Source organism: Coccinella septempunctata, chromosome 2 (assembly GCF_907165205.1).
Source record: "Coccinella septempunctata chromosome 2, icCocSept1.1, whole genome shotgun sequence".
Classification (NCBI taxonomy): Eukaryota; Metazoa; Arthropoda; class Insecta; order Coleoptera; family Coccinellidae; genus Coccinella; species Coccinella septempunctata.
In genome coordinates this window covers 519,103-545,480 of record NC_058190.1, presented here as the reverse complement: position 1 = coordinate 545,480, position 26,378 = coordinate 519,103, and the positions used below count along the sequence as shown (strand labels likewise).

Here is a 26,378-nt window from a genome sequence, read left to right as displayed (position 1 = left end):
AGTTTGCATATTCCTTATCATACCTTTATCTTAAGAGGAAATGACTGCTTTGTCTCAATAACTTCAGGTGACAGAAGAAACGAATCAATGAAAAATATAAAATACATGAGCGAAAAATTATACTTGTCACAATACCAAAGGGTCCTCGATATTTGCGTCAATATTAACGATATGCCTCTTAAGACTATTTTTTCTACCTGCATAATTCTGACATAGTTGACACTTGTATTCCTTGATTTTGAAATGTTTTTATGTGTACATCAAGTTTATGTTTTTCCTCCTGCAGCAAATTTGCATAAGTAACACTTGTGTTTCTTGATATTTTAGATGGATATGGTCCAGATGCTTCTTGAGGTAACTTCTTCTATGTGTAATGGAATCACTTAGTGGACACTTGTATTATCTTATTTTTTCAAATGAACAGTTTTTATGTGTTTATTGAGTTTGGTTTTCATATTTGCAGTATATTCGCATAAGTGACACTTGTGTTTCCTCAAATGAACAGATTCAATATGCTTTTGAAGAGTATTTTTTCTGCTTGTAACATACTCACATGTATTACACTTGTGTTCCTTAATTTTCAAATGAACAGAATCAATGTGTTTTTGTAGACTTCCTTTTCTTTCTGTATCGTAGTCGCATAAATGGCACTTGTGCTCCTTAATTTTTAAATGTTTTGTCTTAACATGCGCTACAAGGCATTTCTTTACACTCGCAGCATATTCACATAGGTCACACTTGTATTTTTTGATATTTAAGTGAACAAAATTGATATGATTTTGAAGAGTATCTTTTCTACAGGCAACGTACTCGCATAGATGGCATCTGTTATCTTTGATTTTCAAATGAACAGATTTTACATGTTGATCAAGAACGGCTTTTGTGCTTGCAGCAAATTCACATAAGTTACATTTGTGATCCTTTATATTTAAATGAACAAATTTTACATGTTTATTAAGAACGGCCTTCGAGCTTGCAGCAAATTCACATAAGTTACACTTGTGATTCTTAATTCTCATATGAACAGATTCAATATGCTTTCGAAGTCTACCTTTGGTGCTTGTATCATAGTCACATAGATGACACTTGTTTTCTTTGATTTTCAGGTGAACGGATTTAATGTGTACATCAAGTGTTTGTTTTTCACATGAAGCATATTCACATAAATGACACTTGTGTTTTCTAATATTCAGATGAACACCATTGACATGCTTTTGAAGGTCCCAGTTTCTACTTGTAACATAGTCACATAAGTGGCATTCGTGTTTTTTGATATTCAAATGAACTGAGTTTGTATGATTTTTAAGGTCCCATTTTCTATTTGCAACATAGTCACATAAGTCACACTTGCGAATTTTGATATTTGAATGGATGGATTTTACCTTTTTTTTATTGCGATCTTTCGAACTTGAACCACACTGGATGTGAGTTCCAAGATCATGTTTTTCACTCGAAGGACAACTGTTATTACATTCATTCTGCTCCAAGTGAACTGTTTCAGAGTTATTCATCAGAGAATCTAATACTTGAGGCTCTTCTCCTTTAAAAGAGGCACACTTGTGATTCTTAATATTCAAAGGAAGAGATTCATCGCTTGCTGGATCTAATACTCCGGGAATTTCTTCAGTTAAAGAGGCAGATGAATGATTTGCATCGCCTTCTGTTACTAAGGAATTTGAGTTACTGCCTTCATTCTTAATTATGTATTCTTCTCTATCATAAACTCTTTCTTCATCTATAAATTGTTCAAAAATATCTACCACTCCTAATTTAGTCCGCCGTTTCTCGTCATCTATAGAACTGGAGGTATGATCATACTGTATGTGTTTATCAAGATATTTTTCTTTATTTGTATCGCCTTCTATAACTAAGGAATTTGAATTAATTTCTTCATTCTTTATTATATATTCTTCTCTTCCATAAACTCCATTTCCATCTATAAATTGTTCGAAAACTTCTAATTTCTCTTCAAATTTCACCCTGAAAGATATATTTTTTTTCAGTAAATTTGAATGTATGGAAAAAATAAAAAATAACTCAAGTTAATCCTTATGAATATAAATACTCACTCATCGTGGATAATATGCACCTCTTCTTCGACATCAATACTACGTTCATCCCTATCCATTTTTACTCCTGAAACGATTCATAAATATATATATTTATTTATATAAACCTTTAAGTGGCCACTATAGTTACTAAGAAAAAATTGGAATATCATCTGGAGGATATGTAGAGATAACGTAGAATTATTTGTGTACTGCTTTGCTGCCATTAACCTATAAGCCATATATCCAATCTAGATGTTTCTACTTTTATGAGTCTTAATAAAAAAATCTCGAATTGAACCCTTTTATTTCCTATTGAAAACAAGTTACATAGTTCATAATCAACAATATGGGATTGAAATAGGTACTCAGAATTAAACACTAGGATGAAAATTTCTATTTTCATTCGACTCTTCCTTTCATGTGACCCATTAATTGAAGATATACACTTTTACCTTTGGTTATTAGATTATTCTTGAGGAACTCAGTCTCTTCTGTTCTTATAAAAAATTCGATTCAATGTCGATTAAGAGGCCCCTTTTTCATAACATAACCTACTTCTGTCAAAACAAACGGAAAAATAGTAATGCGCAAGGCAAGAAAACAACGTAAATTACGATAACGTTCAACGTTATCCACCCGTAAACTTACGTTACGGCATGCGGTAACGTTAATACCGCCCGCTATTCTGAAAATGGAAATACGCATGCGTCGTAACGTTATTAGCGCTTGACGTTATTACCGCATGACGTTAAGGATGCTTCCATACATAGATTCAAACCAAAGATTATAGAGTACTCTATAATTATAGAGTACTCTATAATCTTTGGTTCTGTGGTGTTAATCAGAGCGTGAGCTTCTATCAAAGAGTAACCAGTTGGTTACTCTTTGCTTCTATCTTGCTGTTTGGAGTAAACTTGAATCGTTTTTCGTTTTATTCTGGAGACAATTTAAAATAGGCGGGTTGATTTGATTATTTCCCTTCGGTATTTTATTAAAGTAACTGAAAGATAATAAAATGGAAAAGCGTGTATGGTTAGAGAAAAGGGGTAGAGATCCAGCTAAAGTAAGTTTTAGAAATTTTTATTTTCATTGGATCCTCCATGTACGTAGGTTTCGATGAATTTCTAGTTGTTCTATTCGTTTTCTTGAATATTTTATTACAGTTCATTATGTTCGATAGAAATACATAACATTGAATTTATTCTGGATCGGAAAATCCAACGCAATAGTGTACCTGTGTTACATCTTTCGTTTTTATCAAATATGAACAGGAAGTGTTGACAATGAAGCCTATGTGCATACATTTATAATTTAAATCGAAATCTTCAACAAATGGTTGTTTCCAGATCAGAGAACTCAATTTGGACAATTGCAGAAGTACAAGTATTGTAGGATTAACAGATGAATTATGTAATTTGGAGATATTAACTATAGTAAATGTAGGTCTAACATCACTGAAAGGATTTCCAAAACTACCAAATCTCAAGAAGCTGTATTTGAGTGACAACAGGTAACAATAGCCATCAAAGAGCCATATTTAATTTCACTACCACATGTGTGATTATTTTTCAGAGTTGTTATGCTAATTTGAATGATATTTTAGGATTAACAGTGGTCTAAATTTGTTAGAAACAAGTCCCAAGTTGACTCGCCTCAATTTAAGTGGAAATGAAATAAAAGATTTGGAAACCTTAGAGCCCCTGAAGAATTTCAAAAATTTGATAAGTTTAGACTTGTTCAGTAATCAGGTGACAATAGTGGAGAATTATAGAGATGCTGTATTTAAAACCATTCCTAGCCTCAAATATTTGGATGGGTAAGTGAAATGAGAATACTTTAACATAAAGTAAATTTTAGCTTAGTTTGGGAGATTTGAAGAAAGAAAGGATTTTCATTTTTGACTAGCGCCAGATCCTGTGGAGCTTATAGGTGCTAGTTATACACTATATTTAGAATAAAATTGTAATAATCTAGCCTGAATCCTCTGGTATTGAATCTACCAAACTTCTGAACCACTCCGAAGGTGATTTACTTTCAATCTTGCTTAAATTTGTTAGGTTCGATAAAAATGATAGGCATGTTGAAGACAGTGATGACGAAGTCGATTGGGGCGAAATATTTGGAGAATTTGAAGAATCAGAAGATTGGTCAACTACAGATGAGGAAGAAGAAGGAAACAGCAGTGATGAAGCTGAAACGCCTGAAGGTAAGTCATCTAATTCCTTGAAATTTTTGTCTCTGTTTCTCTATGTAGTTTTTAGTCGCTCCTGATTTACTTTATGTTCGAAATCAAAGCAGAGACTTTCTCTATGAATCAAAGTTTTTTTTATTTTTCACAGATTATAGAGAATTCTCTGTAATCTGTGTTATCTTTGTAGTTTATTTTTCCATCTGTTTACTTACGATTTTATTTTATCAAAAAAAAAAGGCTGAACTAAACTTTACCACAGCGATCTACACTGCGCAAAAAAATTAACGCACATTATGGAAATCTCGAATTTATTCTGAAGGTGTTCTCAATGATAATTATTTTTATCAGAATTATGCATGCATATGTTATCCACTTTCAACGGTTTTCTTCAATACAGATGTTTATTCCCAGCAGGAATAAAAAAAGATGATATTATCAGATTTTGAATGTATTGGGTCCATTCTGAAATCATGTTCTCGATCAATTCTAGTGATCAATAGTTTTTCTTTCCTTTGATTTTCTACACTCGATCGCTATGCAACGCGAAACACGCAATTTGACCCAAGAGGAATGTGCCCAAGCGGTAGTTTTGCAAGAAGAAGGGTGGACATACACAAGAATTGCAGAAAGGTTTGGAGTTTCCCATACAAGTGTGTCCAGAATGTTGCAGCGATTCAGGGAGACAGGTATGAATGTCCGAAGACCAGGACAGGGTAGACCACGGGTAACCACCTGCCATTCAAGAACGTTACTTGAGAGTTTCTACGTTGAGACAACGGTTTGCAACCACTCGCCTCCTTCAAATTCAGCTTGAGCAAACTCATGAGGTGCAAATTAGCACTCAAACAATAATAAATCGCCTCAGAGAATATGATTTAAGGCCTCGTGTCGCGGCAAGAGGCCCAGCTCTTACCCCAGCCCATCGAAGGGCGCGTTCGGATTTTGCGAGAGAGCATATCCATTGGGAAGAGGCCGATTGGGAAAGAGTTCTCTTCACAGATGTGTCTAGATTCTGCCTCTACCATTATGATGGACGTTCCCTTGTATACAGACGTCCACATGAAAGATATGCTCAGTGCAATTTCCTGAATGCTACTGGTTTCGGGGGAGGATCGATTATGGTATGGGGTGGAATATCTTTGACTGCTCGCACAGACCTAGTGGTTGTTGATAATGGAGCTATGAATGCTGATAAGTATACAGGGTGTCCCGTGAAGACCACGTCAAACGAAAACGGAAAGTAAATCAGAATGTGCTCTACCTGATGTGAAAAAATCGTTCATATGAAAGTCTCACAGTTTTCGAGATATTTGTTGTTTTATGAAAATGTTGAATTTTTTCACTTAAAATGCTTTCTCTCTTGCGTAAGCTATAATGAATACTTTTGGAATCAGTTTTTTTTTTCGTAAATTTTGTTGAATGATTACTTCAATTCATGCAATGGAAAATACCACAAAATATTATACAGGGATTCTGAAAAAAAAAATTGAAATTTATGTTCTGAAGGAAGTGTTTTTTTGTGCTGAATTCTATCTGACGTGGTATAAAAAAAAGACACTAGACCTTTTCTGCATATTACGTTGAAAAGTTGGCTATTTTGTGAGGATTCCGAAAAGGTAAAATACAGGTGAAAACCTTCTTCACGAAAAAAGATATTTGAATGTTTATCGAAAATTGAGCATTTTTATGAAACAGATTTTTTCACCTTTTCCATAAATACTTTCGTTTTGCACTTCCAGCTGAAAAAAATCAATCAGCAAATCAATAAAATGTTATTAAGATGCTAATTCACTGACTGAGTTCTTTTATTTCTTTTTCTTTGCCTAAAGAACTCTCCAACATCGATATGATGTGATGCGATTCAATGATTCACCAGACTTAAATCCTCTGGATTTTTTTACTGGGGTTTTTTAAAAAATGAAATTTATTCGAATCCTATAAGATGAAGCACAACTTAGGGGCCGCATTCGTATTTCAGCAGCCAAAATAGCGGGGAGAAGTTTGTATGGTTTGAAAAGGTCATTTCTCAATAGATGCAGGGCATGTATTAGCGAAGAGGGTGGTCATTTTGAGAATTTGCTCTAATAAGAATCCTGAATTTTTATTATTGATATTTTTATAAAGTTTCTTCACAATAGATTTGTTGATGTTGAAGGTCCTGTGCGTTATTACATTATATCATTGCAATTAATGAATAATTTCATTTTATAAGTAATTTAAGGACTAACTGACATTTTTCAAGAGAATTATTCAATATGTTACAGCAGAATCTGCAAAATGAAAGAATTTGTGGAAAAAGCGACAAAATCAGTTATTCACAGAAATGCTCCATTTTCGGTAAACATTCAAATATCTTTTTTCGTGACGAAGGTTATCACCTGTATTTTACCTTTTCGGAATCCTCACAAAATGGGCAACTTTTCAACGTAATAAGCAGAAAAGGTCTAGTGTCTTTTTTTATACCACGTCAGATAGAATTCAGCACAAAAAACACTTCTTTCAGAACATGAATTTTAATTTCATTTTTCAGAATCCCTGTATAATATTTTGTGGAATTTTTCATTGCATGAATTGAAAGTGATCATTCAACAAAATTTACGAAAAAAAAAACTGAGTCGAAAATTATTTATTATAGCTTACGCAAGAGAGAAAGCATTTTAAGTGAAAAAATTCAACATTTTCATAAAACGTCAAATATCTCGAAAACTGTGAGACTTTCACATGAACAAATTTTTCACATCAGGTAGAGCACATTCTGATCTACTTTCCGTTTTCGTTTGACGTGGTCTTTACGGGACACCCTGTATAAGGAACATTCTTGAAGAGCATGTAGTGCCATTTGCCCCATACATTGGTGAAAATTTCATTTTTATGGACGATAATGCCGGACCCCATCGTGCGCGCATCGTTCAGGAGTACCTTGAAGTCTCTCGAATGGAATGGCCAGCAAGAAGTCTAGATCTCAATCCGATTGAGCAGGTTTGGAACAACCTCAATAGAAGGCTGAGAAGTTCAGAAAATCATCCAGCTACTCTTAATGACTTAGGAATCCAACTCGGGGAAATCTGGGAAGGATTAGATCAGAACATTTTAAGATCACTCATTTTGAGTATGAACCGTCGTTGCCGAGCTGTAATTAACGCAAGGGGTGGAAATACCAAGTATTAAATCACTTATCAGCATTTCAGTATTTTGAAAATTGTTCATTTCTCTTCAGTCACATAAGATTCGGTGAAATCCTGAATTTTTCTTCCATTTAATGTGTCTTGTTTCGTTCAAAACCTTCCCGAGAGAACATAAAAAATAAGTTATAAAGTCAATGTAGAGTTAACTTTCATTAAAATTGAGATTTTCAGAATGTGCGTTAATTTTTTTACGCAGTGTATTATGTTCGTAATTTTTTTATACGTGCAGTTTTTCATGAGAAATCGATTGGTACTAGTCTGAACTTCGGCAAGCTCTTAGTTTGGGATATTAATTTTTAAAAATTGCAGGACGAATCAATATGGAAAAAATGCAGCAAACTTTGAAACAACAAAATAATGCAGAAGATAGTCCACTGAAATGCGCTGTTTGTAAACATCATTTGTCAATATCGCCCATTGTGCTCAATACTGTTTTGGGTAGCATTTGCGGACGAGACGCCTGTAAGAGGTTGGCATCTTCGCAAGGTACAAATTATCGACAAAAAGCCTATGAGGGATTAGCTAAAGTTTTAGAATTTCCATGTATGTACAAAGAAAATGGATGCAAGAAAGTACTTCCTTGGAATGAAATAGGAGGTCACGAATTAATTTGTGAATTCGTTAAATTATGATGTCCTTTTTCGACCAAGCAGTTTGAAGATAAAAAAAATATGTACAGATCAGTTTTGACCAAGATATAAAGAAAAATAAATTATTGTTTTCAAGGATTCAAGATAGTATTGTGATACTTTTGGTAATTGTGGGTGCAGAATCTGAGACTTATTGGAAAGCATGGACAGGTCCAGAAATTTGGAAAAACTTAAATTATAAAATTAAAATTTCTTCAGAAAAACGACAAAGCTTGACTGTATCAAAATTCCGGAAGGCTGGACTTTTACACCCTTCTTTCTTCAAAAGTAAAATTGACAACAGCTGGTTCAAAATCAGTTTTGATTGTATGAGAAACTTTTTTAATTCTGCTTACTTTTTGACCACTAAGTTTTATCTGAAGGGATTTTTAATTGGTTCACCAAATCTTTCTTGTCCTCACATAAGTCTATGTTTGTTTGTAGAAGTGATAAAAAACACAATATGTGATATATGTAAAAATTCACAACGTCCAAATTATACAGGGTGTGGCGCAATGAATGGATAATATGGTGCCTGCGGGTAGAGGACCTCAATGTGGTTCAGAAAAATCTCTCGGTTTTCAAGATATTAGAGATTTTCGGAAAATCAAGAAAATCACACCCTTTGCCACTCGTTTTGCAGGCAAGACTCCAAATGAAGGAATTTTTTCAAACTGTTTTTTGGATAGTATACCTGGATAGATGATCTATCGAATGTAAATTATTATTTATGGGGCGCATGAATAGTTTTTCATAAAAAAAAGATTTAACTCAACTTTTCCGTTTTGCTTATTTTTGTTCCAAGTTCAACCCAGCGTGGTGTGAAAAATAATATGGTTACCTGAGTGCCAAAGCAAGAGGAAACATGCCTGTTTTACTGAGATTCTGAAATGGTATTACTCACTCTATTTCCAGAATTAAATACAAAATAAATTTCTATTACAATAAGTCAAGGCAGAGTTTGACGTAAACCTTTTTCTTTAATTTTTAGCAACTGAAATGAGACTTGCAAGTAGAATAAAGCAATTATTCATAAGAAGTTGTAGAGCATCTATTCGAGCTCCTGATGCCCAATTTGAACACTTTTTGTAAAACTCGATTCAATTAAGCGATATTTTAAAATTGGTTTTTTTCTCTCGTATTCTTTCATTATTAAGCTTATTAAGTTAATAGTTTTTGAGCGAATTTCAAGTAACGAAGTTAATTTTAGCACTTTTGTAATTCAGAAAAAAAAGCCAAAAATTAATTTCTATTACATTGAGTCAAGACCTTTTTGTTACAAAAATGCTAAAATTTAATTCATAACTTGAATATAGATTTCATAATGTTGGGGTTTACTAATAAAAGAAAACGAGAAAAAATAATTTTAAAATATCGTTTCATTGAATAAAGTTTCACAAATGATTCTTAAATTGGCCACCATGAGTTCTGATACATGCTTTATAGTCTGCACTTTCTAATGAATCATAGCTTTATTGCATATCAACAATTTTAAAATGAGTATCGTTTCATTGAATTAAATATCACAAAAGATGCTCTAAGAGGCCACCATGAGCTTCAGTACATTCTCTATACTTTCTTATAGATGATTGCTTTATTTTGTTCCCATTTCTCATTTTAGGTGCTAAAAATTTTAGAAACAGTGTTTACATTAAACTAGGCCTCAACTGATTGCAATAGGAATTTATTTTGTATTAAATGCTGAAAATACGAAGAGTTATACCATTTCGGAATCTCAATGAAACGGGCATGTTTTTTCTTGCATTGGCTCTCAGGTAACCATATTATTTTATACACCGCGCTAGGTTGAACTTATGAAAAAAAAAATAAGCAGAACGGCAAAGTTTAGTTAGATCTTTTTTCATGAAGAACTATTCATGAGCCTCAAAAATAATGAATCACATTCGATAGATCATCTATCCAGGAATACTATCCAAAAAACAGTTTGAAAAAATTCTTTCATTTAAGGTCTTGCCTCCAGAACGAGTGGCGAAGGGTGTAATTCTTTTGAATTTTCGAAAATCTCCAATATCTCGAAAACCAAGGCACTTTTACTAAACGTAAATATATTTTTCTTAACCGCCATAGAATCCTCTACCCGCAGGCTCCATATTATCCATTCATTACGCCACACCCTGTATACATTATTGTCCTATGTGTGTCCCAACTGGTTGTTTTATTGGATAGAAACTTTGTTTCACAGATACTTTTCAACCAATCATTTGAATATTGCATATTTTGTGCAAAAAATGTTCAATGTCTATCATCCCATTTGAGTAATATTCACAGTGAGTCTATTTTCGAACTTGGAGAATGTCATAATTTCAGGTTGAAATATTATTTTTTCTCTTTTGATGATCATATCTTCCTTTTGTCAAATGAATTCAACAAAAATGGGGATCTTACATTCTCAGTCCAATGTTTAGAAACCCGAACTGTTAAATATAAATACGAACTCAAGTTGATGAGCTCCAAAACTTCATGTTCTGCAATAACATTTGCCAGCATTTGACATCCTGCATTGATTAATTTGAAATATATTGCTGGAGAAAATTTGGATGGTTTCACACATGAAACATTAATGCCTCGGACCTTATATACCTCAATTTTACCTGCTGCTGATGGCATTGAGTTCAAATTGAACATATTCAAAATTTGAAATATTTGAGTGCGAGACTAATTTTTTTTTATTTAGAAGTCTACTTACAGTTGTGATTAGTGCCTTGAAAGATTTCTTGTATTTGAATGAAGATGCAATATTGTTTATGTTTTCCAAATGTTTAATAAAATATGTGATCATTCGAGAATAAGGTCATTTCTTTTCTTTATTTTTTAAGCATTTGTTCAAAAGAATTCGAAGACAACAAGTACTTGTCTTGGGAGAATTAAATTTTTCGTGGTTAGTTGATCGGTTCTTGCTGATGGTCCGAATGTGCTGGGTTTGTTATTAGCTAAGAAGATCTTTGTTATTAGAGAGTATGGAGGTCAGATATTTTCCAATGAGAAGAAGAAATGGACGAATGTAGCAAATTCAGTGGACTCTAAAACACTTTGAGTATTGCTATATCTTCTTGAGTTCGCCTTGTGGAAATTTGAATGTAGTATTAATATTGGAGGGGATATGCATATTGCCTGTAATCAGGCAATATATTTATGGTGATTATATTTCATCATTTCAAATATTTTATGTGTGTAAAGACAGAAGAGAAATTAAGAATAGTAGATGTTTTTGAACAATTCACAGATGAAAAGGGAGAGTAACGTACCCTGCTGGTGTGGATACCCGGGGGGTACCGAAGGCACTTTGGGGTGGCTCACCCTTCCCTGAAATTTCCCGTCTTTCTTAGTTCCACCCCTACTGCCGTTAAAGTACCCTGCTGGTGTGGATATCCGGGGGGTACCGAGGACACTTTGGGGTGGCGCACCCTTTCCTCAGTTCCCGTCTTTTACCTCGTTCCCGTGTTCACCCCTACGGTTAGGGAGGCATTCTGCTGGTGTGGATACCCGGGGAGTGCCGAACGAGCCCAAGGGTGAGCCGTCGTGACTGTGTTGTAATTTTTCACCCCCTAACCTAGCTGAAGTCCGATATCTGTCGGTTAAAAAAAAACTCACTGATTTCGCGTCACTGTACGAATTTTATAATAGTGCCATTCATGTTTCCTTGTAAGGGTCAACAAATATAATTTGTGTGCGTTGATTTTGAATTTCACTGGTTGTCGCTAACACCCCAGACACCGAGGAACCTTGTCTTCGGCTAGTAGGTTTGCTATTCTCCCTTAAAGAATAGCTGGCGTTTGAGTGCACCGAGGAAAACCCCGTTACAAACTAGAAAGAAAGTGTGTAGAATCTCTTCATTTGAATATCACCAATCAGAAAGTGTCATTTGTGATTTGATTTGAGAAAATTTATAAAGTGTGCTATTGATCCTAATCGGATTGTTCGAAAGAGTATTCATTGTAGATTCTGAGGAACATTTCGTCATCATTGTGCAAATATACTGCTCCACAAGAGTTAGGGATATCGTATTCAATCGTTTTTAAAAGTATGTAATCTTCGAGAAAATCGCTGTAAAATCATTTAAAACTCAATAACAACTTGGATCGATCCAATAAAAATCAGTATGAGACATTTCGTCAATCTGGTCGCCTTTTTTCTCAAGTTTATTGGTTCTTTGCATATGCTTCATGAATGTTCTTATTTTGAAATGAAGTCAGTTTATCAACGGCTTCGATTTGAAACAAGTTTTCTCAAAATGCCAAGACGTAAATTAACAAACGCTGAGGCTAATAGGGCTATCGGTATGCTACAGGGTGGCCTAACTCAGGTTGTTGTAGCGGAAAGGCTCCAAGTCAGCCAAAGTATGATATCTCGACTTTGGAATAGGTTCAGGGAGACAGGTTCCGTGTTGGAAAGACCAAGGCTTGGTGTATGACCAAAAATACCTGCTCAAGATCGTTTCATGACCGTTTTGGCGAGAAGAAACCCTACATCTACTTGTAGAATGCTACGGAATACCCTTCAAAATGCAGATGGGGTCCAAGTTTCCATCGAAACCATCAGACGTCGTTTGAGACAGGTGAATCTAGGTTCTAGACGTCCATTAAGAGGAGTTCCATTAACACGTGACCATAAGCGTCAAAGACTGGAATAGGCAAGGCAACATATCAATTGGAACGATCAATGGCGTAGTGTCCTTTTTACTGATGAATCCAGATATGGACGATTTTCAGATTCTCGAAAAATAAGGGTAAGGACAATCCCACGCATACCCCGTAATCGTCGCTATGTCCAAGAAATCCATCCATTCCGAGGTGGTAGTGTTATGGTTTGGGCCGGGATATGTTTCAACGGGCGCACAGATCCACACATTCGTCCAGGGAATATGACCGCCTTACACTATATGGAGCATATCATTGACAGTGTTGTGCCAAATTTTCACGCTGCTATTGGTGAAACTTTTCAATTTCTAGACGATAACGCTAGACCGCACTGTGCAGCCATAGTTGAGAATGTGCGCGAGGAGCTTGGTATTCCACATTTACCAATACTTCCGCACTCACCAGATTTGAATTGCATAGAACATGCATGGGATATGCTCCAAAGAAGATTAGATAATCATCAACCTACCCCAGAATCCTTAAATGATCTGAGGGAGCTTCTGCCCCGTTTATGGAACAAAATTCCTCAAGAAATGTTCAACAACCTCGTGTGTAGTATGCAAAGAAGATGTCACGCTGTTATTGATGCCCGTGAAGGACATATATTGTATTAATAGTCTCAAAATGCTTGAATTCTCAAGGAATAAAATTTCGTTATTTCACTCGATTTTTCCTAACCACCCTGTATACGCTGCAGACATACAGGCTAAAATTAGTTTTCAACTTGAAATCATATTAATATGAATTTTCATCACAAAAATCTTACTTTAACTATATTTTTTTGCAATTTAGGTCAATATCCCTAACTCATGTGGAGCAGTTTATTTGGCACTGGCCCATACTCATTCCCTGAAATTTTCATGAAGATCCATGCAGGCATTCATGAGTTAAGTCGATTGAAAGTTTTTGACAAAATACATAAAACATCCTGTATCTCTTGAACGAATATAGTTTGAGTTAGGACATTTTTCACTTTACAGAAAAAGTTTTAATACATCTTTTGCTCATTTTGACCTGCTCTACATGATGAACAAGAAGGAAATATAGGTTGCCATTTGAAAAAATTAAGTTTTGATTGAGCTTCTATTTGAATTTTTAACTTAAATTTCTGAAGACCCTGTATATTAGATTGATAAAAATAGATATGTTACGTATGATCCAATATGTTGACAAGAGCTGGGCAAAATTTGGTTTCGATACATTCATTAGAAAACTAGTATCAGCTATTTTAGTGAGCACCTACAGCTCTCAAACTTTTTAATAAAAAATCGAATATCTCAGAATCGGTACTATATAGGACTATGGTTGTCGTACCAAAGAATCCTTGAAATTTGACAAGGAATTCAAAAATGCAATAATATACAGGGTGTTCCATTCAAAATAAGAAAGTCGATACCAACAGGGAAAAAACAGAGCACTCTGTATTAAGGTGGGTTAATAAAAATAAAATTTCAATGGATTACAGACAAATTTTGTATTTAACTTTTCCTTCTAGCTCTTTTAGTTTCCACAATAAAAGGTATAGGTACAAGTTGGCATATTCTTTATAATATCTAGAATTGGTAAATCTATCTTAAGAGGAAATGACTGCTTTGTCTCGATCACTTCAGGTGACAAAAGAAACGATTCAATGAAAAATATAAAATACATTAGCGAAAAATTTACTTGTCACAATAAAAAAGGGTCCTCGATATTTGCGTCAATATTGGCGATATGCCTCTTAAGACTATTTTTTCTACCTGCATAATTCTCACATAGTTGACACTTGTATTCCTTGATTTTTAAATGTTTTTATGTGTACATCAAGTTTATGTTTTTTCTTCTGCAGCAAATTTGCATAAGTCAAACTTATGTTTGTTATTTTAGAATTATATGGTCCACATGCATCTTGAGGTAACTTCTTCTATGTGTAATGAAAACACTTGTATTATCTTATTTTTTATGAATGAACGGTTTTTATGTGTTTATTGAGTTTGGTTTTCATATTTGCAGTATATTCGCATAAGTGGCACTTGTGTTTCTTTAAATGAACGCATTCAATATGCTTTTGAAGAGTACTTTTTCTGTTTGTAACATACTCACATGTATTACACTTGTGTTCCTTAATTTTCAAATGAACAGAATTGATATGATATAGGAGGCTATGTTTTACGGATGCAACATAGTCGCATAAATGACACTGATGTTGCTTGATTTTAAAATGAACAGAATCGATGTGCCTTTGAAGATTTTCTTTTCTTTCTGTATTGTAGTCGCATAAATGGCACTTGTGCTCCTTAATTTTCAAATGTGTTGACTTAACATGCAGTACAAGGCATTTCTTGACATTCGCAGCATATTCACATAGGTCACACTGGTATTTCTTGATATTTAAGTGAACAAAATCAATATGATTTTGAAGAGTATCTTTTCTACATGCAACATACTCACATAGATGGCATCTGTTATCTTTGATTTTTAAATGAACAGATTTTACATGTTTATCAATAATGGATTTCGTGCTTGCAGCAAATTCACATAAATAACACTTTTGTTTTCTAATATCCAGATGAACAAAATTGACATGCTTTCGAAGGACCCATTTGTAGCTTGTAAAATAGCCACATAAGGCACACTTGTGATTTTTGATATTTGAATGGATGGATTTTACATTTTTTTTATTGCGATTTTTCGAACTTGAACCACACTGGATGCGAGTTCCAAGATCATGTTTTTCACTCGAAGGACAACTGTTATTACATTCATTCTGCTCCAAGTGAACTGTTTCAGAGTTATTCATCAGAGAATCTAATACTTGAGGCTTTTCTCCTTTAAAAGAGGCACACTTGTGATTCTTAATATTCAAAGGAAGAGATTCATCGCTTGCTGGATCTAATACTCCGGGAATTTCTTCAGTTAAAGAGGCAGATGAATGATTTGCATCGCCTTCTGTTACTAAGGAATTTAAGTTACTGCCTTCATTCTTAATTATGTATTCTTCTCTATCATAAACTCTTTCTTCATCTATAAATTGTTCAAAAATATCTACCACTCCTAATTTAGTCCGCCGTTTCTCGTCATCTATAGAACTGGAGGTATGATCATATTGTATGTGTTTATCAACATATTTTTCTTTATTTGTATCGCTTTCTATAACTAAGGAATTTGAGTTAATTTCTTCATTCTTAATTATATATTCTTCTCTTCCATAAACTCCATTTCCATCTATAAATTGTTCGAAAACTTCAAATTTCACCCTGAAAGATATTTTTTTTTTTTCAGTAAATTTGAATGTATGGAAAAAATAAAAAATAACTCAAGTTAATCGTTATGAATATAAATACTCACTCATCGTGGATAATATGCACCTCTTCTTTGACATCAATACTACGTTCATCCCTATCCATTTTTACTCCTGAAACAATTCATAAATATATATTTATTTATATAAATATCACGGAACAGACCCAGACTTACTTTATGATAAATATCTTTAAAATGATCTCTGATGAGAAATTAATAAACAAACAACACAAAACACAAATATAAACAATAAAATAGTGTTCTGTGGTTAACACACAGAACATCAAGAATCCAAAGAGTTAACTCCATTGAACTCTATGGTTCAATGGTTAACTCATTTATAATCATAGAACATGTTAAACACATATAACTTATTCTTCTTTCACTATATCAAAGAGGAAAGTTCTTCTTTGACTGCGTCTATTTCTTGTGCCTTACAAATGAACCCTGAACACAGAGTGTCTGACAAATAATTGTAATCATATCTCTATGGTCGGCAGCGCGGGCAAATTAAAAGGTTTAATAATATTTGGAACCGTTTCCAATTTTATGTTGTTTAATAATAGGAATAGGCAGGTAAACAAGATTAGGCTCAGGTTCTCTCCAATCATCATTGGATTGGCAAAGGATACATTTTATTTCAAATAATATACGTTATCATGGTTAAATATAAATACTTTCAGAGATATCAATATTAATGAGAAATGATGTGCAACTACTTTGGAATTGCAAAATAGCATTCTTATGTTATAATTATGAGAATAAATATATGTTATGTTCCTCAGTTGAGTAGAAAAGCTCCATCTTCCGCTGAGGTTAAAATAACGACCTATCATCATTAGCAAAATTTTTCCAGCTTGTGAATTGAATCTTTCTGTAAGTATTTATTCCAGGGGATGGTATAATGAAGTAACAATAAACCTTAATTCAGAAAGGGATTCTATGGAAATCAGTTTTTGAACACGTTCATGGTTGTGCTCATCAAGGGGTGAAAGCAACTGTAAAAAACATGTCTGCCAGATATGTTTGGCCTGGAATCAAAGGAGATGTTAAGAATTGGACGCGATCATGCATAAATTGCCAAAAAAATAAAATTTCGAAGCATACAAAATCTGAGATATCCAAATTCTCTGATCCAGATGAACGTTTTTCTATAATTCATATAGATCTTGTTGGCCCTTTACCTGTTTCAGATGGTAAAAAATACATTTTAACTTGTATAGACCGATTTACTAATTGGGTTGAGGCAATTCCCTTAGGAGACATATCTGCAGAAACAGTTGCTCGTGCTTTCTATCAAAATTGGATTACTAGGTTTGGAACACCATCCTGTGTCATAACCGATCGAGGAAGTCAATTCACATCCTCACCTTTTCATCACCTCACTTCCTTTTGTGGAGTGAAACTCTGTCATACCACTGCTTATCACCCACAATGCAATGGAAAAATTGAACGACAACACCGTACAATAAAAGCAGCCATACGGGCGCATAATTCCACCAAATGGACCGATACACTGCCAACAGTGTTGCTAGGTATTCGAGCTTCTTTGAAAGCAGATTCCAACTTCACTTCAGCACAGATGGTCTACGGGACGTCAATACGAATGCCAGGTGAATTCTTTGAAAATTCCAAAACGAAAGTAGACTCGGAAACGTTTGTGACAGATTTACAAAAGAAAATGCGTACATTAAGACCGTGTAGCATTCAACAAAAGACTAAGGCACGTATTTTTGTTCATAAAGATTTGTCCGTATGCTCCCATGTTTTTGTTAAAATAGATAGGGTTAAAAAGCCTCTCGAGCCTGTTTATGAAGGTCCATTTTTGGTGATCGAACGTACGGACAAATATTTCAAAATTCAAATGAAAGATAAACAAGATACTATTTCAATCGACAGACTTAAGCCAGCATATTTAATGACAGATGATACGAACGTCACTACTGAATCAGACAGTCATTTACATCCTGATATTTCTAAAGATTTTGCTAGATTTCCGTCAATATCATTTAAGACTACGCGAAGTGGACGACATGTACATTTTCCGGCTCGTTATAGTGATATGGTGTCTACAAAAAGTATATAAGCAAATGTTGTTGTAAAAAGTGTCATTTGTTCATTTATTGTAATTAGCATTTTTGTATATTCGACATTAACATTAGTATCTTGTCACTTGCAATTCATTCTTTCAAATTTATTGCAGCTCCTGGGAGGGGAGTAATGTAGAGGCATAATATAATTGTGACAGTTTTGTGGTCGAAACATAGATATAGTTTTTAGTTCTATGTAAATAATTAGAATTTAAATTATCACCTATGTGTTAAAAAACAATTGATAAAAAATATATAAAAGTCACACTGAAGTATTGTATGTTTTCTCTGTATTTCATATTCTAATAATACAACATTGGAATTGGAAAACACCTTGCCGCATTCATAACACAGATTATTCATTTCTGCTGATTGGGGGGTTTCAAAACAGGAACTTTATATACGAAAATCCGCTTTGCGTTGATTTAATTAAATTTGAATTTTGACATTCAGGAACATATGACCGCGCACATCATAACTCCGACTTCCCACTACAGATGGCAGCCCAGCAGGGATAAATGACAAATGAAGGTTCATTTTTCATTTGTAAAGCACAGGAAATAGACGCTAGTCATGCATCTTGAGGTAACTTCTTCTATGTGTAATGAAAACACTTAGTGGACACTTGTATTATCTTATTTTTTCGAATGAACGGTTTTTATGTGTTTATTGAGATTGGTTTTCATATTTGCAGTATATTCGCATAAGTGACACTTGTGTTTCTTTAAATGAACGCATTCAATATGCTTTTGAAGAGTACTTTTACTGTTTGTAACATACTCACATGTATCACACTTGTGTTCCTTAATTTTCAAATGTGTTGACTTAACATGCCGTACAAGGCATTTCTTGACACTCGCAGCATATTCACATAGGTCACACTGGTATTTCTTGATATTTAAGTGAACAAAATCGATATGATTTTGAAGAGTATCTTTTCTACATGCAACGTACTCGCATAGATGGCATCTGTTATCCTTGATTTTTAAATGAACAGACTTTACATGATTATCAATAATGGATTTCTTGCTTGCAGCAAATTCACATAAGTTACACTTGTGATCCTTAATTTTCTGAATTCTCAAATGAACAGATTCAATGTGGTTTTGAAGAGTTACTTTGCTGCTTGTATCATAGTCACATAGATGACACTTGTTTTCTTTGATTTTCAGGTGAACACATTTTATGTGTACATCGAGTTTTTGTTTTTCATATGAAGCAAATTCACATAAATGACACTTGTGTCTTCTAATATTCAGATGAACACAATTGACATGCTTTTGAAGGTCCCATTTTTTACTTGTAAAATAGTCACATAAGTCACACTTGTGATTTTTGATATTTGAATGGATGGATTTTACCTTTTTTTTATTGCGATCTTTCGAACTTGAACCACACTGGATGCGAGTTCCAAGATCATGTTTTTCACTCGAAGGACAACTGTTATTACATTCATTCCCCTCCAAGTGAACTGTTTCAGAGTTATTCAACAGAGAATCTAATACTTGAGGCTCTTCTCCTTTAAAAGAGGCACACTTGTGATTCTTAATATTCAAAGGAAGAGATTCATCGCTTGCTGGATCTAATACTCGGGGAATTTCTTCAGTTAAAGAGACAGATGAATGATTTGCATCGCCTTCTGTTACTAAGGAATTTGAGTTACTGCCTTCATTCTTAATTATGTATTCTTCTCTATCATGAACTCTTTCTTCATCTATAAATTGTTCAAAAATATCTGCTACTCCTAATTTAGTCCGCCGTTTCTCGTCATCTATAGAACTGGAGGTATGATCATACTGTATGTGTTTATCAACATATTTTTCTTTATTTGCATCGCCTTCTATAACTAAGGAATTTGAGTTAATTTCTTCATTCTTAATTATATATTCTTCTCTTCCATAAACTCCATTTCCATCTATAAATTGTTCGAAAACTTCAAATTTCTCTTCAAATTTCACCCTGAAAGATATTTTTTTTTTCAGTAAATTTGAATGTATGGAAAAAATAAAAAATAACTCAAGTTAATCGTTATGAATATAAATACTCACTCATCGTGGATAATATGCACCTCTTCTTTGACATCAATACTACGTTCATCCCTATCCATTTTTACTCCTGAAACGATTCATAAATATATATATTTATTTATATAAATATCTTTAAAATATCTCTGATGAGAAATTAATAAACAAACAACACAGAACACAAATATAAACAATAAAATAGTGTTCTGTGGTTAACACACAGAACATCAAAAAACCAAAGAGTTAACTCATTTATAATCATAGAACATGTTAACCACATATAACTTATTCTTCTTTCACTATATCATGTAGGAGACTATTCATTTTTTATCCAATAGATGTGCTAGTGTCGCTAAACGGAAATAACATTTTGATTCAAACTACTTAGGGTCGGCTGACAGGTTTAATGATTATCATATCGGGGGGAACGCACAAGCACCGAGGCTTTTTCTTATCAAATGTTACTACTGAGCTTGAAAATGTCTACTCTATTCAAATAAAACAAGCAAAGTGAATTTAAATAAGTATATTAAACTACAAGGGCTTTGTTCTGGACAAACGTAAGTTTCAACATTTTTATCTGAAATTCATAGATCAGTTTTGGAGAAACTAATTTCAAAATGTGATAGAACAATGATTTTATTATTATTATTATCATTATTTTATTACAGAAGAGTTTGGATTTACATCTATAAACTCATTTTCTATTTACATCAACAAAATAAAATAAGAAAAGTCCCATAACCGGCAATTGTCTTATTTGCAATTTGAATGAATAGAATTGATGTGCTTCTGAAGACTATTTTTTCTACTTGAAACATATTTACACATATGACACTTGTGATCTTTCATTTGCAAATGAGCAGATTTAACATGTCTATCAACATTTTGTTTTTCACTGGAAGCCATATATCCAATTCTCAAGGATATCAGTTTAAACATTGTAAATTTGATCCAAAAATATGCTCCATTTGAAGAGATCTTTTGACTGTCTTTGCTTTGCATGTGATGTACAGGGTGGGCAAAATTCGTTGTCTACTGAGGGGATCTCGAGAACTATAGCAGCTAGAAGAAAACGGACGGCACATTCTCAAGCTCTTTTTTCTTGACTAATTCAAAACTGAAAACAGACCCAGCCTAACGTTCATAGATTTTGAGTTATGAACGAAAATTGAGAAATTGTCATTTTTAATGAAGCTGAATAACTCGCTTATTTGAACTCGGTATTCGAAATCTGTTGTTACATTCTACAGGCACTCTTTTATGAGAAATTCGAATATGATATCAATAAATTTTTCGATCCAGTCATTTTCGAGATACGACAGGGATTTCTGATTTTTCGAATATAAACTATAGTTGAAAGTTCTTTCATCTTGCTACAACTTTTTTGCTGATTTCAAAAATGTATCATATGTCGCTGGCCCAACCCAGACGCCGCGCTCATTTTGAGGGGGTAAATGCGAAGATATATTTTGAAAATCTTTTCTTGTGGTGTGTGTGAGATGTCCCAAAGCACAATTTAAAATTATTGTCATATATACAGGGTGTTCGAAAACAAAGATATAGACCAAAGTTTTTACTTTTTTTAAATGTAACACCCCATATTTGACCTCAAAAATGAAATGGCAAGCTCAAGTTATGAACAGTTTCTTCAGATTACTTTATAGCCCAGAAGCACACTTTATGAGATAATGGAGAAAAATCTAAAATATGGAGTTTTTTTAAAATAGCAATTTAATGAAGAAACTAGTTATACCAGCGATACAGACAGAATTTTTTCGAGTAGGCAAGTTGGCTACTCCTACATAAAAAAAAAATTTCAATTCTGGAATATACAGAGTGATCATAATTAATTCTCAAACATCAACTACAAATAATCGTAAAAAACTTTCTTAATTCAAATGGCACACCCATTATTTCTATATCTCCAAGAACGTAAAAACTAATTTCGAAACTATTTTCATAAAATTTTCCTACATCTAAACCTGACAGTTTCCGAGCAATTTTCGATTTTCATCATAATTTGAGCTTGCTCTTCCATTATTGAGTTCAAATACAGAGTGTTACATTCAAAATTCTATATCTTTGTTTTCGAAGACCCAGTATATAACCCTGTATATGACAATAATTTTAAATTGTGCTTTGCGACATCCTACACACACCACAAGAAAAGATTTTCAAAATATCTTTATTTACTCCCTAAAAATGAGCGCCGCGTCTTGGGTGGGTCACCCGGTATAATATATATAATCCTCTACCAAATAGGAGGAAGGTTTCAAAGAAAAAATATTGGATGAAATCGGTTCAGCCGTTTTCACGTGATAAGATGACACAGAAAAACATGGCTGCATTTTTATTGATAAACAAGATATACAACTAATTATAGATCAACACTGTGATTGTTAACATAACAGATTGATACAGAGATTTCCGAAATTATAGAAATTACTACATTTGTTCATGTATTCTTCAACAACATGGGGCAAAATTGGTGATTACCTGAACTTTTTAACTCAACGAGATAGAGGAGAATGATATGAGCAAAAAATGTGTTTAAACTTTTTCTGTAATGTGAAAATTTTCAGAAATATGGACGAAAAAGTGCATTTTCCCGTAAGAACCAACGATAATCATTAATTAGTGTTGTAACTATATAATTGGCTTTGATTTTTTTGATAAATTTAATTAACTAGATTGACTAATGGAAGAACAACAAGACTCTTTTACTCAGAATCAGTACTCGCTCCCAATAAAATTAAATTATTTCAATTTTAAAGAGAGACTCAACTAACAGATACATTTTTCTCAAAATAGTTGTCTGACAACACAAAAAAAACTCAAAAATACACAATTCGATAAGTGCTAGTTTCCATAGTTACCATATTCAATCAGCTTATCATTAATTAATTATCGTTGGTTCTTACGGAAAAATGCACTTTTTCATTCATATTTCTGAAACTATTCACTTTACAGAAAAAGTTTAAATACATCTTTTGCTCATTTTGACCTGCTCTATATGATGAACAAGAAAGAAATATAGGTTGCCATTTGAAAAAATTAAGTTTTGATTGAGCTTCTGTCTGAATTTTCAACTTAAATTTCTGAAGACCCTGTATATCAGATTGATAAAAATAGAGATGTTGCGTATGATCCAATATGTTGACAAAAGCTGGGCAAAATTTGGTTTTGATACATTCATTAGAAAACTATAGTATCAGCTATTTTAGTGACCACTTACAGCTCTCAAAATTTTTATTAAAAAATCGAATATCTCAGAATCGGTGCTCTATAGGACCATGGTTGTCATACCAAAGTCACCTTAAAATTTGACAAGGAATTCAAAAATGCAAAATATAAGGGGTGTTCCATTCAAAATAAAAAAGTTGATACCAACAGAGAAAAAACGGAGCACCCTGTATTAAGGTGGGTTAATAAAAATAAAATTTCAATGGATTACAAACAAGTTTTGTATTTAACTTTTCCTTCTAGCTCTTTTAGTTTCCACAATAAAAGGTATAGGTACAAGTTGGCATATTCTTTATAATATCTAGCATTGGTGCCTTTACCTTAAGAGGAAATGACTGCTTTGTCTCGATCACTTCGGGTGACAGAAGAAACGATTCAATGAAAAATATAAAATACATGAGCGAAAAATTACATTTGTCACAATAAAGAAACAGGAATGCTTTGTTGAAACCAACGATTCATTTTTTGATTCACTCAAAGGGTCCTCGATATTTGCGTGAAATAAAAACTATTTTTTCTACCTGCATAATTCTTACATAGTTGACACTTGTATTCCTTGATTTTGAAATGTTTTTATGTGTACATCAAGTTAATGTTTTTTCTCCTGCAGCAAATTTGCATAAGTCGCCCTTGTGTATTGTGATATTTTAGATGTATATGGTCCACATGCATCTTGAGGTAACTCTTCTATGTGTAATGAAAACACTTAGTGGACACTTGTATTATCTTATTTTTTCGAATGAACGGTTTTTATGTGTTTATTGAGTTTGGTTCTCATATTCGCAGTGTATTCGCATAAGTGACACTTGTGTTTCTTCAAATGAAAGCATTCAATATGCTTTTGAAGAGTACTTTTTCTGTTTGTAGCAAACTCACATGTATTACACTTGTATTCCTTAATTTTCAGATGAACAGAATTGATATGATATCGGAGGCCATCTTTAACGGATGAAACAAAGTCGCATAGATGACATTGTTGTTGCTTGATTTTCAAATGAACAGAATCGATGTGCCTTTGAAGATTTCCTTTTCTTTCTGTATCGTAGTTGCATAAATGGCACTTGTGCTCCTTAATTTTCAAATGAACAGAATTGATATGAAATCGGAGGCTATGTTTTAAGGATGCAACATAGTCGCATAGATGACACTGATGTTGCTTGAGTTTCAAATGAACAGAATCAATGTGTCTTTGTAGACTTCCTTTTCTTTCTGTATCGTAGTCGCATAAATGGCACTTATGCTCCTTAATTTTTAAATGTGTTGACTTAACATGCGCTACAAGGTATTTCTTGACACTAGCAGCATATTCACATAGGTCACACTTGTATTTCTTGATATTTAAGTGAACAAAATCGATATGATTTTGAAGACTATCTTTTCTACATGCAACATACTCGCATAGATGGCATCTGTTATCCTTGATTTTTAAATGAACAGATTTTACATGATTATCAAGAATGGATTTCGAGCTTGCAGCAAATTCACATAAGTTACACTTGTGATCCTTAATTTTCTGAATTCTCAAATGAACAGATTCAATATGGTTTCGAAGTCTACCTTTGCTGCTTGTATCATAGTCACATAGATGACACTTGTTTTCTTTGATTTTCAGGTGAACACATTTTATGTGTACATCGAGTTTTAGTTTTTCATATGAAGCAAATTCACATAAATGACACTTGTGTCTTCTAATATTCAGATGAACACAATTGACATGCTTTCGAAGGACCCATTTTTCACTTGTAACATAGTCACATAAGTGACATTCGTGTTTTTTGATATTTAAATGAACTGAGTTTGTATGATTTTTAAGGTTCCATTTTCTCTTTGCAACATAGTCACATAAGTCACACTTGTGATTTTTGATATTTGAATGGATGGATTTTTCCTTTTTTTTATTGCGATCTTTCGAACTTGAACCACACTGTATGCGAGATCCAAGATCATGTTTTTCACTCGAAGGACAACTGTTATTACATTCATCCTGCTCCAAGTGAACTGTTTCAGAGTTATTCATCAGAGAATCTAATACTTGAGGCTTTTCTCCTTTAAAAGAGGCGCACTTGTGATTCTTAATATTCAAAGGAAGAGATTCATCGCTTGCTAGATCTAATACTCCGGGAATTTCTTCAGTTACAGAGGCAGATGAATGATTTGCATCGCCTTCTTTTACTAAGGAATTTGAGTAACTGCCTTCATTCTTAATTATGTATTCTTCTCTATCATGAACTCTTTCTTCATCTATAAATTGTTCAAAAATATCTACCACTCCTAATTTAGTCCGCCGTTTCTCGTCATCTATAGAACTGGAGGTATGATCATACTGTATGTGTTTATTAACATATTTTTCTTTATTTGTATCGTCTTCTATAACTAAGGAATTTGAGTTAATTTCTCCATTCTTAATTATATATTCTTCTCTTCCATAAACTCCATTTCCATCTATAAATTGTTCGAAAACTTCTAATTTCTCTTCAAATTTCAACCTGAAAGATATATTTTTTTTCAGTGAATTTGAATGTATGGAAAAAATAAAAAATAACTCAAGTTAATCTTTATGAATATAAATACTCACTCATCGTGGATAATATGCACCTCTTCTTTGACATCAATACTACGTTCATCCCTATCCATTTTTCCTCCTAAAACGATTCATAAATATATATATATTTATATATATAAATATCTTTAAAATGATCTCTGATGAGAAATTAATAAACAAACAACCACAGAACAGACTTACTTTATGCAAACAACTATGGAGAGGAGAGAGAAGGAGAACGATCGACGTACTAAAAATGTGTCCCCGAAAACGGGAAACGTAGGATAGGTGTCGCTGCGATTAAAACGGGTTTCGATAAGGGGTGGGGATTCAAGCGTCAATTTGAAACATTGAACTAATTCTTTTAGTTCAATGATTTGAAATGAACATCCTTCATGTTATTTAAGGTTATGTGTCATCGTGGTTTTTCTGATGATTTTTCAAATACCTTTCTTCAAATCTATACTGAATATGAGTTCT

At 33.4% G+C, this 26,378-nt stretch overlaps 2 protein-coding genes across 12 annotated transcripts; one reads left to right on the top strand and one right to left on the bottom strand.

The window, feature by feature from the left end:
• Window positions 1-6: 6 nt before the first annotated feature.
• Window positions 7-26,378, bottom strand: LOC123308758 (zinc finger protein 64-like). 11 transcript variants are annotated; one of them, XM_044891570.1, is made up of 3 exons: window positions 26,035-26,079; window positions 2,070-2,170; window positions 7-1,980 (listed from the first exon to the last, which is right to left on the bottom strand). In XM_044891570.1, the coding sequence occupies exons 2-3, from the start codon at window positions 2,126-2,128 to the stop codon at window positions 405-407; spliced, it is 1,635 nt and encodes a 544-aa protein (XP_044747505.1). In that variant the 5' UTR covers window positions 2,129-2,170; window positions 26,035-26,079; the 3' UTR covers window positions 7-404. The 11 variants fall into 11 exon arrangements, 10 of the variants coding, with proteins under 10 accessions (XP_044747505.1, XP_044747503.1, XP_044747506.1 ...); XM_044891568.1 differs by lacking the exons at window positions 2,070-2,170; window positions 26,035-26,079 and adding exons at window positions 16,042-16,108; window positions 18,871-19,002; XM_044891571.1 differs by lacking the exons at window positions 2,070-2,170; window positions 26,035-26,079 and adding exons at window positions 16,042-16,108; window positions 16,171-16,400.
• On the top strand, window positions 2,939-8,564 carry LOC123308783 (acidic leucine-rich nuclear phosphoprotein 32 family member A-like). Its single transcript, XM_044891616.1, has 5 exons — window positions 2,939-3,114; window positions 3,398-3,561; window positions 3,655-3,867; window positions 4,109-4,257; window positions 7,737-8,564. Exons 1-5 carry the CDS (start codon window positions 3,067-3,069, stop codon window positions 8,057-8,059), a joined length of 897 nt encoding a protein of 298 aa, XP_044747551.1. The 5' UTR covers window positions 2,939-3,066; the 3' UTR covers window positions 8,060-8,564.